The sequence below is a fragment of the Neomonachus schauinslandi genome, chromosome 14 (genome assembly GCF_002201575.2).
Source record: "Neomonachus schauinslandi chromosome 14, ASM220157v2, whole genome shotgun sequence".
NCBI classification, from domain to species: Eukaryota; Metazoa; Chordata; class Mammalia; order Carnivora; family Phocidae; genus Neomonachus; species Neomonachus schauinslandi.
Genome location: NC_058416.1, coordinates 91,466,981 through 91,483,612, shown reverse-complemented (window position 1 = coordinate 91,483,612; position 16,632 = coordinate 91,466,981). Strand labels below are relative to the sequence as shown.

Here is a 16,632-nt window from a genome sequence, read left to right as displayed (position 1 = left end):
GGGTGGGAGGTGGCGCTTCGTGGGGACAGGCCTCCAGCGTGGGAAGACGGAAAGCTCTGGAGACGGGTGGTGGGGATGGGTGCCTCGAAGCCCCCGAGCTGCGCCATTTAAAACACGGGAAGAAAAACACTGGAGTTATTTTGTGTTCCAACACGATCGCCGAGCAGGCACAGCCGTTGTGTCTGTTCTAAAAGTTCTCCAAGTAGCGGATTTAAAAGATACTATCTTTGCAGCAACAACAGAGGGTAGTTTCTAGAACCCAGGGGTGCCAACCTCTGCCTGCGGCCCGCGGCCCCCGACCTGTCGCGGGTCGGGGGTCACGGGTCACCACCCCGGAGCGGGCCGGCGCGGAGGGGTCGATCGCGCGCCGCCCCCTCGCCCGCGGCCCCAGGCCCGCAGTGGACACGCGGCCGCCGCTCCCCGCCGGACCGGCCACGGGCGGAGACCAGGCCGGACCAGGGCCGCAGGGCCCAGTGCGCAGGCGCGGCGCGGGCCAATCGCAGGCCCCGGGAGGAAGGGCGGGGCCTGCGCGGCTCACAGCCGGCGCCTGCGCACTCCGGCGGCGTCCGCGCGTCCGGCTTCCCGCCTCCGTGGGGTCCTCCGGGCCGTGCCCCCGCCCCCGCCCCCGCCGGGTGCCCCCACCGGCACCGTCTGCCACACGGAGCACGCACGTCGTGAACGTGGGCGGGGGGCGGTCACGCGCAGGACACAGACGCCCAGTGAGAGGCGGCGGCGGCCGCGCGGGGAGAAGAGGGTCCAGTGCCCACCGCGGACGGGGGAGGGGGTCAGAAAGTGCCCGGGAGGCTCTTAAGCTGGGATCGGAAGCCCCGAAGCGTGGGTGCTGCTCCCTGAGCGGGGAGGTGGTCTCCGCTGCAGACGGGGTGGCCCCCCGTCCCCGGGATGGGGGCCGCACTGCGCGTCATCAGGACCTGCCCCCGCCCCCCCGTACTTCTCCCCTTCGGAGGGGCCCCGTCTGGCCCTCCTGTGCTTTGCTCAGCGCTGCAGCTCCGTTCCCAGTTACTGCGTGTGGTGCTCAGCAGTCACCATGCCAACGAACCGGCAATTCTTCTTTAAGATAAAGAGTCAAGTGTTGACCGTGTTTTAAAACATGCTCACTGAACGGAGAGAAAACAGAGCGCCCTGCAGCTGGGGAGAGAGGTACTGCCCTCGGGAGGCCGGGGTCACGGCGTTAGGACAATAGCCGCGAGCCAGCGCGCACTTTGCTGGGTAGGCTGGTCCTCAGAGAAGAGCGCTTTGCGACGAGGGCTGAACAAAACCGCAGTGAAAGTCGGGGGTGGAGGGATGAAGGCCGTCGGAGAGCAGAAGGGTAGGCCAGGCACTAGTGAGCGGTAGCTTCGCGGAAGCTGGAACCTGCTCCCATAAAGGTTCCCGAGCAGGGCCAGCTCATGATGAAAACGCTATTGTTAGAGCCTTAATACTTCATGTACTTGGCAAACTGCCTAAATAATTAAAAGGGCATGCCACCCAGTACAAAGTAAACACCGCTTTATCCGTGAGCACACCCCCCCCCCCCCCCGCCGTCTCCCTCCCCAGAGGCAGACACACCCTTCCAGGATATTCTACGCACATCCAGGCATACGTGTAGCTCCATTCTGACAGCATCCCACACAGTTCTGCACCTTCCTGCTTACTGAACCTTAGCGGGACCTTTCCATTCCAGACTATATAGCTCTGCCTTGTTCTTAATAGCTACGCTCTAGGGGCATCTCAGTTGGTGAAGCGTCTGCCTTCCGCTCAAGTCATGGTCACTTGGCTCAAGTCACGGGAACGAGCCCCACATGGGGCTCCCTGTTCAGCGGGAAGCCTGCTTCTCCCTCTGCCTTTCCCCACTGCTCCTTCTCTGTCTGTCTCCCCCAAATGAATAAATAAAAAATCTTCTTAAAAAGTAGCTGCGCTCTATTTCACTGAATGTACGTACCCTAATTATCCATTAAGGTGAGACCTTTGGAAGATTATTTTAGGGTACAGACGATGCGGGCCAAGGACAGAGAAGGGAAGAACCACTGCCCAGACCTACGGCAGAAGTCCCCCTCTTCCCTCCCCAAGCCACAACCCCTAATCTGGAGCGTGGAAAGCACCCTGGCCGAGGCTGACACGGGACCTGAGCAGCAGAGACGAGGTTGCTTAACAGACCTAAGTGAGACCTCGAAAGCTGGTTGTAGGCAAGTGGCCTGCGCAAACCCACTGGGCGTGTTTTACGTTACACGGAATCATGCTGGAGGTGGTGGCAAATGGACCCCCTGGGCTCAGACAGCAACATCACTGCACTTAGCGACCCGCCCCACCTCGAATGCACACACACAAATACAGCCTGGGGCCAGATGAGCTCACCCTCGGCCTCCTGGCCACATACAGTTGGCAAGGACGTGCCCATATAGTCATGGTGACAGAAGGGTTCGGAAAACACACGATCTTCTCCGTTGAGAATAATCAGATGAAATAATCTACCAAGTGCAGAGGCTAAGAGCTTTGCAAATGTCACAGCCGCCTTGGGAGAAGGATACACAGGAGGAAGCCAGGGCCCCGTCACATGGTAGGCAGGTACCAGAGTGCAGAGCCGCACACCCACGGAGCACCCCACCCTCTCCACACCAAGCACCCGGCAGGCACTTGGCAAAGGGTCATAAGTGAGGGGCCCCATGACTGCCCCAGCCAGGTCTGTGCACACAGGTGATGCACACGAGAGTCTGCACGCTTGGCTCCGAGGTGGGGCGGGGGGACATGAAATGGGAGCCCGAGGCTACAGGTGCATGTGGTTCCTGGGCCTGCATTTCTGCAGTGGAAGATAAAAACAACCACAGGTTACTTGCGGTGCTTCTTAGCATCGTATGAAGTTGCGCATTTTTAATCAAAAGGTTGGTACTTTTTGTTATCAGCAACTTTTTTTTTTTTTTAAGGTTTTATTTGAGAGTAAGCAAGCGAGGGAGTGAGCAGGGGATGAGCACAGGGAGAGGGAGAGAGAATCTCCACCAGGCTCCATGCTGAGTGCAGAGCCCAACGCGGGGCTGGATCCCAGGACCCTTAGATCATGGTATGAGCCAAAACCAAGAGTCGGATGTTCAACCGACTGAGCCGCCTAGGCAACTTTTTTTTTTAACAAAAGGAAAAGTAATCTAAAAGCAAGAGAGATGATAAATAAAAGTAACACATGCAGGCCGCCTGCTTAGAGGGGTGCTGAGTAGAGCGCGTGCGAAGCTGCACCCGGCCCTCCACCAGACGGGGTGCCTGTGGGCGGCAGGTCACACGAGGACAGAGCGGTGGCGGCGTCCACACGTACCAGGTTTTCCTCCACACGTATGTTTGGAGCGTGAAGGCCGTCTCCCCAGCAAGAGAGCAGCTTTCCCTGAGAACCGCCCAGCATGCTCCACTCCTTCCATGGTGTGGGGGCCCCTGCCTCCAACCCTGCGTGTTTTCCCTTTGTGTTTTCTTCACACCAAAGAAACACAACTAGCGTCTTACTTTAACTTGAATACCAGTTTTCTATGAGAGCGAAAACGAGAAAGCATAGAAAAAGGTCATTTTATTATACCTTTTGTTTGGCGGGATATCAGTGCCCTTTTTAAAACCCTACTATTCAAGTACAAATGGGTATGTTTACAAAGTATTTACAATCTCAGTCTTCTTCCTTTATATTTCAAACGCAACAGCTGCGTGGTTACACAGGGAATAGAAAGCGGTGAGGACTGCACACAGGTGAGCCTCGGGAGGCACCGCGCGGGAACAGGCGCAGGCCCGGCTTCCTGGGAAAGAGCCTGGCCTTAGGGCCAGCGGCTGTCAGTGCAGAAGGACGGCTCGGACAGCATTCCGGCGGCGGGGGTGACTTCTGGGCATCGTGCGCTGTCCCGGCCAGAACGCCAGTCCTCGGGCGATGTGGGAGTCCGCGGACAGAACCACCCCCACACTTGTACTGAGCTCAGAAACGTGGACAGTGTACCCCTGACAACAGAAGACCGAGAAAACCACGCACGGGGAGGAGGATGCTTCCTGGAGCAACCAGCGAAGCCGGCGAGGCCGCTGGTGCGTCTGAGTAGGACGAAAGGCAACCGTCTGCTCTGCGTTCTGCGTCAGGAGCCAGTGAAGGACGCGCCCTCGCCCACGAGGGACTCTCACTGGTGCACTAAGGAAGGCAGGAGCCCCCCGCCCCCCGCGCTCGCACCCCAGCTCAGTTCTGAGAGATGCTCTGCACTCTCCCGCCGTTCCGTCTGGGCAGCCCCGAGCAGGGCATGCCACAGCAGGCCCGGCCGGGGCCTCTTCCTCCCCGAGCCACCTGCCGGCGCCCCAGGAAGGGCGAGGGGCAGATGAACCGGGCGCACAAATCCCAAGAAGCTGAAACACACCGTAGCTCGGCATGTCTGGGGTAAGAGAGCCGGAGCCCCCTGCATGCTGTGTCCTCTCCCGGTAGCTCCGGCCACGCCAGAACCAGCCAGTGTGGGCGCGAGAACACAGACCACAGGACGACTTCCCCGTATTCAAGTGAACTAAAACGTTCAGTCCCTTCCACGTTTTCAACACTTGATTTTTCCTTTTCTCCAAATTTCTCACCCAGAGCTCAATAATGGGCTGCCTAGCTGCTTCAGTAAATGCCACCACGTTCCTGTCCACACAAATCGATGGGAAACCAAAACTACGGTCCACGTTCCTTCGTGTCACTTCAAGTGGTACATGGGGAAGGACGGAGAAAATGAAGAGTGAGAATCTCTCAGAGTGCCCACACACACCCGACACGGCCTGATTTTCTGGGCCCAGTAACAGGAGAGCGCCACGGAGCCAGAGCAGAGGGGTGAGCCGGCATGCACAGTGGCCTGGGCGAAAGCGTCCAGGAAAACAAACCTCGTTCGGCCAATCAAGCCCACCGCAAACACTTCTATTAGCTTGCCGTCGTAAAAAAGTAAAACAGAAGCAAACACGTGGCCTCCTCTTTGTCCCTCAACTGCACCCCCAAATACTGCACAGAAGGTTCTCTGCTTTACCCGGAACCACGCGGGAGTGCATCTGCTCCCGTGCAAGAACCCGGCACCGCGAGCCACAGAAGTCTGGCGCTACCAGCCCACGATGAAGGGCTCACGACGCCCGTTTCTTTAGGTAACACCTGCACTCGGTCCGCGGAGCTTCTCTACCGTCAGCAGATCCTGCCTGCGCTGGGCAGGGGCGCGAGGGGGCGGGGACAGGCATCCCCCCACCTGCCCCTCGCAAAGCGGTCTGGGCCTGCTTCAGTGTGCTGTGTTCAAACACGAGCTTCATCTGCAAGCTGGGGGAGCATCCTGGATGTGCTGGGCTGGACACCTGCACACGGTGGGGAGGGCCCGGGGGCAGCCCCACTGGCTGCTCTTTGGAATGAAAACTCAGTCGGGGATGGTAACCCTTCACCACGGCCGGGAGCCGGTCATGAATGTGCCTGGAAATCCCGCTTAGGAGGGAAAGAAGAAACCATGCTGGCTTCCTCGGACCTGAGAGGCTCTCCCTCAGCCGGCCTCTCTCCTCTCCAAGGACCAGAACGAGTGTTCAGTTAGGGATACGGACCCGAGCAGAGGCGGACGCCGTCCAGGACCACGTTGTAGCTTCAGGAAGTGTGCTTTATGCCTCGCTGCACGCTCCGCGTGGCCACGTGCAGAGCACCGCACACAGAGTCCACACGGCTTTCAAGAGCCAGCACCACCGCTCTGCAGGAGTCAGAGGCCGACGCCACCGCCAGCACTTGCTCCCCGGTCGCCGGAAACGGGGGTGCGTAATGCGGCTCGCCACCCCCGCGGTGTTGGAGGCAGGGTGATAAAATGAGGACACGCCACTTGGTTCCACTGTAACCTCCCGGTGCCTCAACCAACACTGCCACGGTCCCGCAATGAACTGTGCCCGCTCCTGGCAGGTGGGGGGGCACGGCGGCCCTGAAGCCGCGCCGCCACTACGACTAGGGGCACGGAGGCTTGGTGGGCGTCTTCAGCCTGACGGCAGGGACTCTCATCTGGAGCTTGGGCTGCTGGCTGGGGCTGTCGGAGCTGGCGGGCACCGGGCCGGGGGTGGGCATGCCGGGGCTCTGCAGCTGGCTCGCGGCGGTCGGCACCACCTGCTGCGGCATGAGCTTCTGCTGCACCACCTGCGCCGTCGCCGTTACCGTGGGGATCATCTGCACCTGCTGCCCGGCCGCCGTCGCCTGGGTCAGGGTCACGGTCTGTGGGGAAGCCTGGGCCAGAACGGTTAGAAAACACACACGGCCTAGAAAACACAGATCTAGTGACACGGCCGATTAGACGTTCCTGGGGATGGGAGGGGGTTTTAGGAACCCCGTCAGCACGAACGCTCTTGTGAAACGTGAGAACCATGTGCCGCATCACCGTGTGACCTCTGGTTTCCGACCACACAGAAGAAGGAAAGAGCCCCTGAACGGAATCACGGTTGCTTTTGGGAAAAGGCCGACAGCTGGGGCCTGGTGGCGGCATTCAGCTTTTAGTGCTGTTTGGTTCCTTGACATCTACACGCCACGTGATTTTGAACAAAACAGTGTTTTGTTAAAGCACTGCTTTCCACGGCCACGGTTTGCAGCAGTAAATACAAAGGCAGGAGCCTGCCGGTTCAGTGACAGTGGTCACTGCTGTCCCCAGTAGTACTGACACTTCCATGACCAAGGTCGCTGCAGGCAGACCGTGTTTTCTGTTTCCCTAAAACTAAGGTATGGGGGCTTCGGCTTGGAGGACGCATCTGAAACTGCCGGCTGAAGGAATGATCCCACAGGTGGACGGGCTCCTTTCGTACACGTGACACTGAGTTTGAACTGGCTGTTCAGTTTGTGTCCTGCTAGCCTAAGGATTAAGTGCTGTCCCCAGAATTAATCTTTTCTGAATTATCAACATCAAAAGTGATTCTCTGATAGTTGATATTCTACTTTCTCAGAGTGAAAACCAAGAACTCCCCTAACAGGAAACGTGAAGGTTACTGCAAAGTCCGTGTGGGACTCCCTGGAGGGCTGTGTGTCTGCAGGTCCTACCTGCTGGGACGCAGAGGCGACCTGCTGGATGCTGGGCACGGGCGTCTGCTGTTGGACAACTTGAGGGAGTTTGGCAACCTTTGACAAAACAAAACAAAACAAAACAAAACAAGCCAAATGTAGAATTCAAACGAACGTGTGCACGAGAAGATTCTTCCCCCTCTGTTTCCTTCTCAGTTCTTAATGCAAAAGCAAAAACAGATTGGGGGCCAGATGCCACCCAAGAGCGACTCTCCGTTTGCTGGCCGGGAGCCACTCATCCCTCCTGCAGAGTAACGCCCGCCTTCCTTGTCTGCAGGCAGCTGGGACTAGCAAGTTACCTGCCCTCACCCTTCAGTCACGGTTTTCCTTTTACCAACAACTGTTCCAAGTTTATGTAAGAGAACTAAACTGAGGACAGAGTGCTCACGAGAGTCCCTTCTTCAAGTCTGGGCGCTGCTCCGGGAGGGATGAGATGAGATGCCCAACATTTTAAAGTAGTTATCATATCATCTTGCTGTATTTTCCTCAATTGCGACTGAGATCTTTGTTCCTCATGAAACTCTCCGCCCTGCCTGCCTTCTGCAAACACGTCATCCCGTGTGTATGTATGTGTCTGCCTCTGTGCAGGAAGACAATTCGGGCCACTCGCGTCTACCCTGGCGGGTGTCGGTTCTGCAGGAGAACAGGCTCCTGAGGAGGCAGCTGCTGGGGGCCGGGACACCCCCGCCTGGGTGTCTAACTGGTAGAACAGGGATGAAAGTAAGTGTGTCCAAGATAATTCTAGAGGAAAGGTGAAAGGACATGACGTCCTTGTAAGTGACCAATTCCAAGTCAGTGCGAGTTCTCACTGTAAAACCTGAGATCACCGGAAAGCGCTTACTAGTTCACTGTAACTGAAGTCAAAGTTGTAAACAGGATCTGCTAAGACCAAGAGCCCCTGCCTGAGTGCTCTCAGCCCTGGTGGGAAAGCAAGACCCACTGAGCTGCAGCAGGGCCCCACCTGCACACAGCGGGCCAGCGGCACCGCCGCCTGTGGAGAACGCCCAGTTCCAAGGCTAAGCAGAGGTGGGAACCCAGAGCAAGGAGCCGAGGCGTGATAGCACCTTTCATCCCAGGCGTGCGAGACGCTCAGGGTCATGCAGGGTGCAGCAGGCGAGAGGCCAAGTTCAAACCCACTGTGAGCGAGGAGCCAGAGCAGGGCCGCCCGCCGGCCCCGCAGCTGTGTCCATCACCCGGAGGGTCTGGCCCAAGAGAGGCCTCAGTCAGTGGGGACAGCACCACCGCCCTCGAGCTGGAGAAGTTCGGGTGCACACAAGTGCGGGCCGAGGCGCCCGAGAGGTCACGCAGCTTTGGGGACCTGTCCAGAGGCAGCCAGGACTGAGAGTCTGCACGGGGCTAGCCATCAGCTGCAGCTGTGAACCTGGGGTCATCGGCCCAGAGACAGACAGAGGCCTCGACACTGGGGGAGACAAAAACCACCATAAAAAAGAACAAAATCTTCCAGCAAACTAGGTGAAGAGAATTTTCTTCCTCTACTGAAGGATGACCTCAAAAATCAGACCTTGCAAAACGATCACATTAACAGCGATACAGCTGAGCTTCCGGATGTACCACCCGCCAGGGAGGCTGTGGGCCGTGCCAGCACAGCAAAGCAGGAAGAAACGGGCAGGGGAAGAGGAAGACGCCGGCCGCCACTCGGCGCAGGCCACCTGCCTGGGGACAAAGGAAGCGCCAGAGGCCATAGACGAACTGTCCAAGGAATAGGCTCGATCAAGGCAGCCCAGATTCAAGAGAAAGGCACAGAGAGAAAACAGAAACTGAGACACACATGATTACAGAAGCATCAGAAAACACTAATTACTTAGGAACAAATCCAATCCAAGCGATAAGACCTTCCTGGAAAAAGTTCAGAAAACCTACTTAAAGGGCACTGAATAGGCCAGGCAGCAGAAGATGCATCGTGTGGGTGAGTCTAGTCAAGACGGCAAAGACATCGCTTCCCCCCCAGAGTCCTCTAGAGTGAATGCAGCTCCACACCCCCCTGCAAGCACGCACGCGGCCCCGGTGACGTGCACGAACGTAATCCTGTGAGAGTCCCAACAGTTCTGCTCGTGCTGTGTGAACTTAACACGCTGACTTGAAACCAACAGGGAAGTGAGGAGAGCCACAGACAACAGGATATTCCCGACAGGAGGGAGGGTCTGTCCCCAGGAGCCAAGGCTCACTGCGTGGCCAGAGGGACGGACACACAGAGGCCACGACCACGCACGATTTACGCCAGCGTCGCAGTATGGATCAGAAGGAAAGCGCTGCTGAAAACAACAGGGTCTTCTAATGGGAAAATTAAACTGAATTCCCAGTTTTATACGGTCTGGAAAAGCCCATTCCAGGAAGGTCAGAAACCTGAGTGTAAGAGAAAAAATACAAGGTTTTCAGAAGATGATACGGGAAAGTAACATCATGACCTCTGGGAAGAATCTCTTAAGACACACAATGTTCAGAAAGAAAAAGACTGACAAATTCCAACGCGTTAGAGGGGCGCCTAGGTGGCTCAGTCGTTAAGCGTCTGCCTTCGGCTCAGGTCATGATCCCAGGGTCCTGGGATCGAGCCCCGCGTCGGGCTCCCTGCTCAGCGGGGAGTCTGCTTCTCCTCCCTCTCCTGCTCCCCCTGCTTGTGCGCTCTCTCCCACTGTATCTCGCTCTGTGAAATAAATTAATAAAATCTTAAAAAAAAAAAAAATTCCAACGCGTTAGAACTAAGGACTTCTGTTCCCGCAAAGACACCGTACAGTTAAGTGCGAAGATGAGCCACAAACGGGATGGAGACCTGACGGCTCACAGCAGAAAGGGAACAGTGCTGGGTCGACACGTAGCCAGCACTCGGCAGAAGGGGGCCCCTGACTGCTAACAGAGTCACCAACGGCAGAGACACAGGAGCAGGGCGAGGCTGAGTGGAGGCTTGCGGGGCTGGGACTGCTGCAGAAGCCTGACAGGCGTGCACACACCCACAGCGCGGCTCCCCGACCCCAGGCAGCCACGTGCGGCACCCACACACGGAAGCTGTCACACTGCTGCTGCGCTCGGTCCTCCGCTGCTCCCTCCACCCTCCGTAAGCAGCCCCAGGCCGGGAGCAGCCCCCTCGGCCGTCGGCAGCAAGCAACGGAGAGTGCTGACTCCCTGACTCCAGGAGGAACCCCCCGACACGCGAAGAACCACCCCCGGAGCGTGACCTCGGCATGGCCCCCAAGCCACACCCCCCCCCGACCCCAGAGGCGGCAAAGCCAGCGAGGAGTGTCAGGGGGCCGGCCGCCACTGAGGAGCAGAGGAGGGCCCCGACGCTCCGTAACGGGGTGCTGGTTTCCTCATTCTCCGGACCCCCTACGTTGACCACTCTCTTTCCTGGGCACCCGTTGTCCTGCGAGCCACCTTGTGCTCACTCACACTCACCTGGATCTGGGTCTGCACCTGCTGGGTCCCAGCCAGTTTCTGGGCCTGGGAGATGGGTGTGGTGAGGAACTGGGTTTTCAGGGCTGGCGGGGCAGCATACGTGACCTTCTGCGCTTGGCCCTGAGCAGCCATCTGCTGGGCGGCGATCTGAAGGAAGAGAGACCGCCCCACGTTAGAGCCAGGCGACGCTGCGTCCTCTCCTCAGAACGTCAGGGCCTCCTCGCGGGCCCCCGCTGCCCCAACAGCCACAGCACGACCGCCCCACGCCCCAGCCCTGCCTGCCTTCTGCCCAGTCCTGCAGCCGCCCGGCCGGCGTGCCCAGCCTCCTCCGTCCAGAAGTGCCCTCAGAGACCGGGCCAGGCTTTTTTTTTTTTTTTTTAAAGATTTAGTTATTTATTTGAGAGAGCGAGAATGAGAAAGAGTACATGACTGGGGGGGGGGCGGGAGGATGGGTTAGCCTGGTGGTGGGTACTGAGGAGGGCACGTTCTGCATGGAGCACTGGGTGTTATGCACAAACAATGAATCATGGAACACTTCATCTAAAACTAATGATGTAATGTATGGGGATTAACGTAAGAATAAAAAAAAAAAAAGAGTACATGACAGGGGGGAGCGTTAGAGGGAGAAGCAGGCTCCTCGCCATCAGGGAGCCCGATGCGGGACTCGATCCCGAGACTCCAGGACCATGACCTGAGCCGAAGGCAGTCGCTTAACCGACTGAGCCACCCAGGCGCCCCGGGGTTTGTGTTTATACCCTCCGTGTGCTCATCACTTGAGTAAACTTGACCACGACAAAAAACACATGCACGTACGCTTTCCTGAATCTAATTTGAAGGTTTGGGAACATACTCTAAAATATTTAGCACAGGGCGCATGGGTGGCTCAGTCGTTAAGCGTCTGCCTTCGGCTCGGGTCATGATCCCAGGGTCCTGGGATCGAGCCCCGCATCGGGCTCCCTGCTCAGCGGGAAGCCTGCTTCTCCCTCTCCCACTCCCCCTGCTTATGTTCCCTCTCCCGCTACCTCTCTCTGTCAAATAAATAAATTCTTAAAAAAATAATAAAAAAATAAAATATTTAGCACAAGGAATCACAAACCTACATGCACGATCTTTGCCTGATTAATCTCTAAGTTTTCTCTGCCAGAACAACGTGAATCCTGCTCAGAAGACCGTGCACACGCACAGCCTGTGGTTTACAAAACCACGACTACACACAAACATTTCTCCAACGTCTCAGAACTTTTCTTTCAAGTCACGTGAACATCAACCAAGACTACAGCCACCTCTCGCTCAGCGGCCAGCCAAGCCTACTCGGTTACCCAGGCCCAACTGCCGGTGCCCTGGTCCTCCCCTCTTCAGGGTCTCCAGCGGGGCCCACGCCCGAGCAGCCGGGCCCAGGGACGGCCGGAGCGGACTGGGGAGGTGACTGAGCGGCGCCCCTCCCGGAACCGTCCAGCAGCGGGCAGCAGGCAGCGCCCGGAGGCGGGTGTTCTCTCTCCCGTCAGAGCAGACAACCTCGCTTCCAGGCCCCGCTCTCCCCGGACGGCAGGAGGAGGCTGTCGAAGGGCACGCACCCGACACGGTGGGCTGCTGCCGGGGCAGCTCTTCCCTGGGGCCCCTCTCACGCCGCTCCACCGACAGCCCGGTGCCCCTGGGAGATGCCCAGCCGGTGTGGCCCCTCCCTGCTGCCGTGCCCCCCTAGCTTGTCACCTCGCCCACGGCTGCCAAGGACTGCTCGACTTCCGACTCTGCTATGCCGTCCCCACAAACCACAGCGGCACCTGGACGGGCAGCATCTCAGCCCCGACCAGATCGGAGCTGGGCTCCTGCCAGTGGGAGGAGCGATGCTCCGGGAAGAGCTGCCCAGCAGAGGACCAGGACTCTGCAGGGCCCCGCATCCGGTGATCAGCTCCGCGACTCCGGGCAAGTCGCTCCCTTTCTCTGAGCCTCAGTTTCCTCCAAGTAACGTGCGGCCCTGCTCCGAACGCTGCCTCCAGCTGCCCCGCCCTCGGCCCGTGTATGCTAGCTCCAGCTCAGAAAGCAGCAGGGACAATGGCCAGGGCAAGCAGCAACACATCACCATCCGCACCCTGGGCTGCACGCTACCAGGAAGCATGCGGAGCAGGTCGGGGCGGTGCCTGCATGGGGCATGGCTTCCACACGCCGGCCTCCGGACGGCTCAGCCCCGGCACCCGTGTCAGCTCAGAGCCGACTCTCAAACCTCTGAGTCCGTGAGACGCCGACAGGACTCCTTCGCATCGGGCCCCCCCGCCGCTAGCACACACAGGGGCAAGGACGCGGTCCCCGCCTGGCTCCTGGCCAGGTCCCAGCCCCTCTGCACACGAGAAGCCCAGGCAGTCACGCACGGTGAGCCACACCTGCGCCCTGGGCCCCTCCCCAGCCATGCGATTCCACGGCCGGCTTCACGGTTCCCCATGGGCTCCCGTCATCACCTTCTCCCTGCAGGGCCTCATCGCAGCTCCCACCCCGAGACCTCTGAGCACAGGGCCTTCTGTGTGCGTGGCTGCCAGGCAGCGAGGCAAGGTCCACGCGGGGCACTCCTGCTGTCCGTGCGATCCATGCCCAGCGTCAAGACAGGATGACGGGAGAGCCCCCCGCAGGAACCCGGTACCTTCTGCTGGACGGCCGCTGGGCCCGGGGCAGCCTGTGGCTGGATGGCCTTCTGCTGCTGCACGGCTTGCTGCTTGAGCTTCAGCAGCTGCTGGACGTGCACGGGCTGGGCCACGACGGTCTGTCCTGTGAACAGCCACCGAGGCCTCAGTCACAGTGCTCAGTGGGCACAAGGATCTCACAACCTCCCTGAAGCTCCCTCCAACTCCCCGAGCCACCGAGTTGTCCCCACTGACCACTTTCCGTACAGAACACCCCACGCTGAACTAGGCCGACACAGAACAGCCACCCTGCAGCTATACTTAAAATGTTTGTGGGCCCGCAACGACATCCAAGTAAAGGTGCGAAGTTCCGAACAGCAACGGGTTAGGTCAAGGGCTGAAACTCGTACGTGGGCACCTCTGAGAGGCACGCTGGCCAGACAGTGCCCTGACACACTCGAAATGCGTGTCCGCACAGAAGCCGGCAGAAGACCTGTCAGCCCCGCTCGAGGCCCTCGGCGGAACAAGGGCTGGAGGGGAGGCGCTGCCCGTGAGGTACCTGCGGCTTTCTGCGGCTGCCCGATGGCCACGCTGATCCCGGCGACATTCATGGGCAGGGTCGTCACACCTGGCGAGGAGACCACGGCCGCGGGCACGGACACGACGGGAGGCTTCGCCAGCGCCACCTGAGCGGGCTGGGGCGCCTGAGCCTGCATCTGCCCTTGCGCCTGCAGCTGCGAAGGGGGAACCCGGGTCTAAACAGTGAAAATAATGGGAGAGTCCAGAGATATTCGGGATACCATGTGTCTTCGCAAGTATTTCCCCACAAGAGAGCAAGCGATGAGAAATTTACAGATCCACAAAGGTGACAAGTGGCTGTCAGCTGAAGGGACACATTTCACTGAGGGCCGCAGCTCTACGCTTCCTACCCCATCACTGACCGATGCAGGGAAGGGGGTTCAGCAGGACGCACAGCTGCTCGCTCACTGTGACATTCAGGCCCTGCCACGTGGCCCTGGTCTCTGCCGCTCCTCCTTCCGGCTCCTGAACTCGGGGGAGCCCCATCCTGCCCCGACTCCCGTAGACCCTCGTCTCCCACTCCTGCGGCTACGACTGAAGGTCGGCCCACCACCCCACCCTCTCCCGGAGAGCCCGCCTGCGGACACGCCTCCTGCTACTCGGTCTCCAGGCTGCCACCAAGCGCTCGTTTCCTGAAGTTACATCTTCAGAAAGGACCACAGATCCGTCTTACCTGTACAAGCACTCAGACTACCTGAGAAAACATAAAGAAGTAAAAAGCACCCCTGGCCCTAAAACTGCCCACATCTGAATGTGAAAGCCAGTATTCGGCCCGTCAGACGCCGTTCTTACCTGCGTGGCTTGCTGTGGAATGTGCAAAATGGGCCAGCTTACAAATACCTCGTAGTCTGTCTCTCTGCCTCTTACGGCAAATCCTTTCCGAAAGTCGCGTGCTACCCCAGCGTGGGGACGCTCGCCGCTGTCAGAAAACTCCCCAGTTAATGGGGACCTGTCTCCTCTAACATGACTCAAACAGCAAGACTGCGCGTCCAGCACGCTGTGCTCGCTCCACTACCACTTTCCACGAGAACAGAAACAGGGCCACTAGCTAAAACGGTGAGCACACTCCGTAGCTCGGGGACGAGAAGCCCTCCCAGAGCGGACGCCGACCCATCTGGCCAGTCGCGGCCGGCACGCGGGGTCACCGCCCCTCTCCTCTGGATTTGCACTTCTTGTGAACACAGGCGAGACCAAGTGTGCTTTCCCAGTTTTAGTCCACGTCTACCCCACTTCTCGCAGACGTAAGGTCAGGGCGAGGCACGCGGGAAGCAGGGCCTGAGTGCCGTGTGAGTTGTGGGTGACGAGCTATCGGATTTGGGTTAAGTTACTTCCTGAAGCTGAGGGCCTCAGTTTCTCACCTGCACAGAGGAGTTCACGTTAAAACACCCACCCTGGCCTCGGCAGCGGTCTGTGGGCACTGACCACGTGAGAGGTACAGAGCCGAGGGTGGTGCCTGGCCCAGGATGGGTGCTCCCCCAGCAGGGCAGTGGCTTGCCTGATGGGACAGCGTCCGTCCCACAGGACATTCGACGGATGTTTGTTGAATTTAACTGACCTTCCCAGACACTATTTTCACCGTGACATTCTGCTCCTCTTCAGAAACCTCCAGAGTCTGTGCCGACAAAGCCCAGGGACACCAGAGCCCGGTGTTCCGGCCTCGCCCACCTCCCCACACGGGTCTCATTCCCCCGTAACCTCGGCTCCAACCACAAGGGCCTCGTCCCCAACAGAAACCTCGCCCTCCCTGCGTAGCCCAGCGTGCCCCCCGCCTCCTCCAGCTGCCCAGCCTGCCGTGAGCTCTGTGATGCTCAGGTCCTGGGAAGCAGGACGACTTAAGTGCCTCCACGGGCCGTATTTCATCCTCTCCGAGGACAACTTAAGCTCTTGGGGGAAGCGCACGTCTTCTACTTTACTCGTAGGTCCTGCACACCTGACGTGGTCCTCAGCAAGCAGTAACAGTGCAATTAAATGTTACAAGACAAAGCTTTGGAAAAACAAACGTATCAACTGGAACTTACGAGCCGGGCCACCTGGAGGTTGGCCACGGTGGTGCCCGTGAGCAGGGCTCCGGGCCGCGGGGCCGTGACCGTGGCCAGCTGGGGGCTCTGCTGCGGCGTGGGTGGCGGGGCCTGCACTTGCACTTGTGTAGCGGGCTGTGGGGGCCCTGGCGGGGCCTGCGGTGGGGGGGCCTGCTGGGGCAGCTGCAGTTTCTGCTTCTGCATTTTGATCAGATGTTCCTAAAACCCAGATAAAGTAGCTTTTCATCAATATTAACTGCATTCCATTTGTTACAAAGCTCGGTTTTAAGTTACTGTTGTACTATCCATTAAACACCAAGGCAGACAGCGGCTAACACACAGTATGCAAACCATCCTCCGGGGGCTGACGTTTTTTAAATGTCCCTTTGTTAACAACTCGCGTATCACTGATGATAACCAGAAACGGTGATTCTAACAGAGGAGTAAATTCATAGCAAAATCTCTCGGTTTTTCTCACTCGCAAATACGTCAACTTAAACCCGCAGTACTATGAAATTTTTATAAAGTCTTAAAATCATGGTCCTTCTTGAACTTTTAAACTTGTAAGATGTGTATCACCTCTCAACTTTTTATCCCAATTGTTTGCAAATGAATAAATTGATAAATAAATCCCAAGTCTTTAAAAGAAGTGAAAACATCAAGATGTCCAAACAGCCCCAAAAGTATTTTCAGAAATCAATTTTCTTTTCAGGAAAGTTCTAGTGTGTAGTTCGTAACTATCTGAAAATGACAACGACTCTGAAATGGACTCAGGACGGGGCAGAGTGGAGAATCCAGACACAGGCAAACGAGCAGGTAAGCGGGGCTCTGGCAGCCGAAGGAGGGAGTGCAGGGGTACAGGAGGGCCCTCGTGTCCTGGGGAGAAGCAGGAAGGGGAGAAGGAAAGGCCGCGGGGGCGGAGGGGCAGGCGTGGGGGGTGCTGGGCCCAGCAACTTTCTGATTTAGCGCCACCCCCAGCCTCCCGCGGTGGCGG

General features: G+C 58.3%; 1 protein-coding gene across 1 annotated transcript in view; it reads right to left on the bottom strand.

Moving 5' to 3' along the window:
• Nucleotides 1-3,544: 3,544 nt before the first annotated feature.
• EP400 (E1A binding protein p400) overlaps nucleotides 3,545-16,632 on the bottom strand; it is a 97,324-nt gene continuing 84,236 nt past the window's right edge. The window contains exons 48-53 of the mRNA XM_021697303.1: nucleotides 15,639-15,857; nucleotides 13,601-13,796; nucleotides 13,062-13,186; nucleotides 10,430-10,576; nucleotides 7,001-7,078; nucleotides 3,545-6,199 (exon numbers count right to left, since the gene is read on the bottom strand). Of these exons, the coding sequence (XP_021552978.1) occupies nucleotides 5,927-6,199; nucleotides 7,001-7,078; nucleotides 10,430-10,576; nucleotides 13,062-13,186; nucleotides 13,601-13,796; nucleotides 15,639-15,857 (1,038 nt within the window). The 3' untranslated portion in view covers nucleotides 3,545-5,926. The remainder of the gene's footprint in view (nucleotides 6,200-7,000; nucleotides 7,079-10,429; nucleotides 10,577-13,061; nucleotides 13,187-13,600; nucleotides 13,797-15,638; nucleotides 15,858-16,632) is intronic.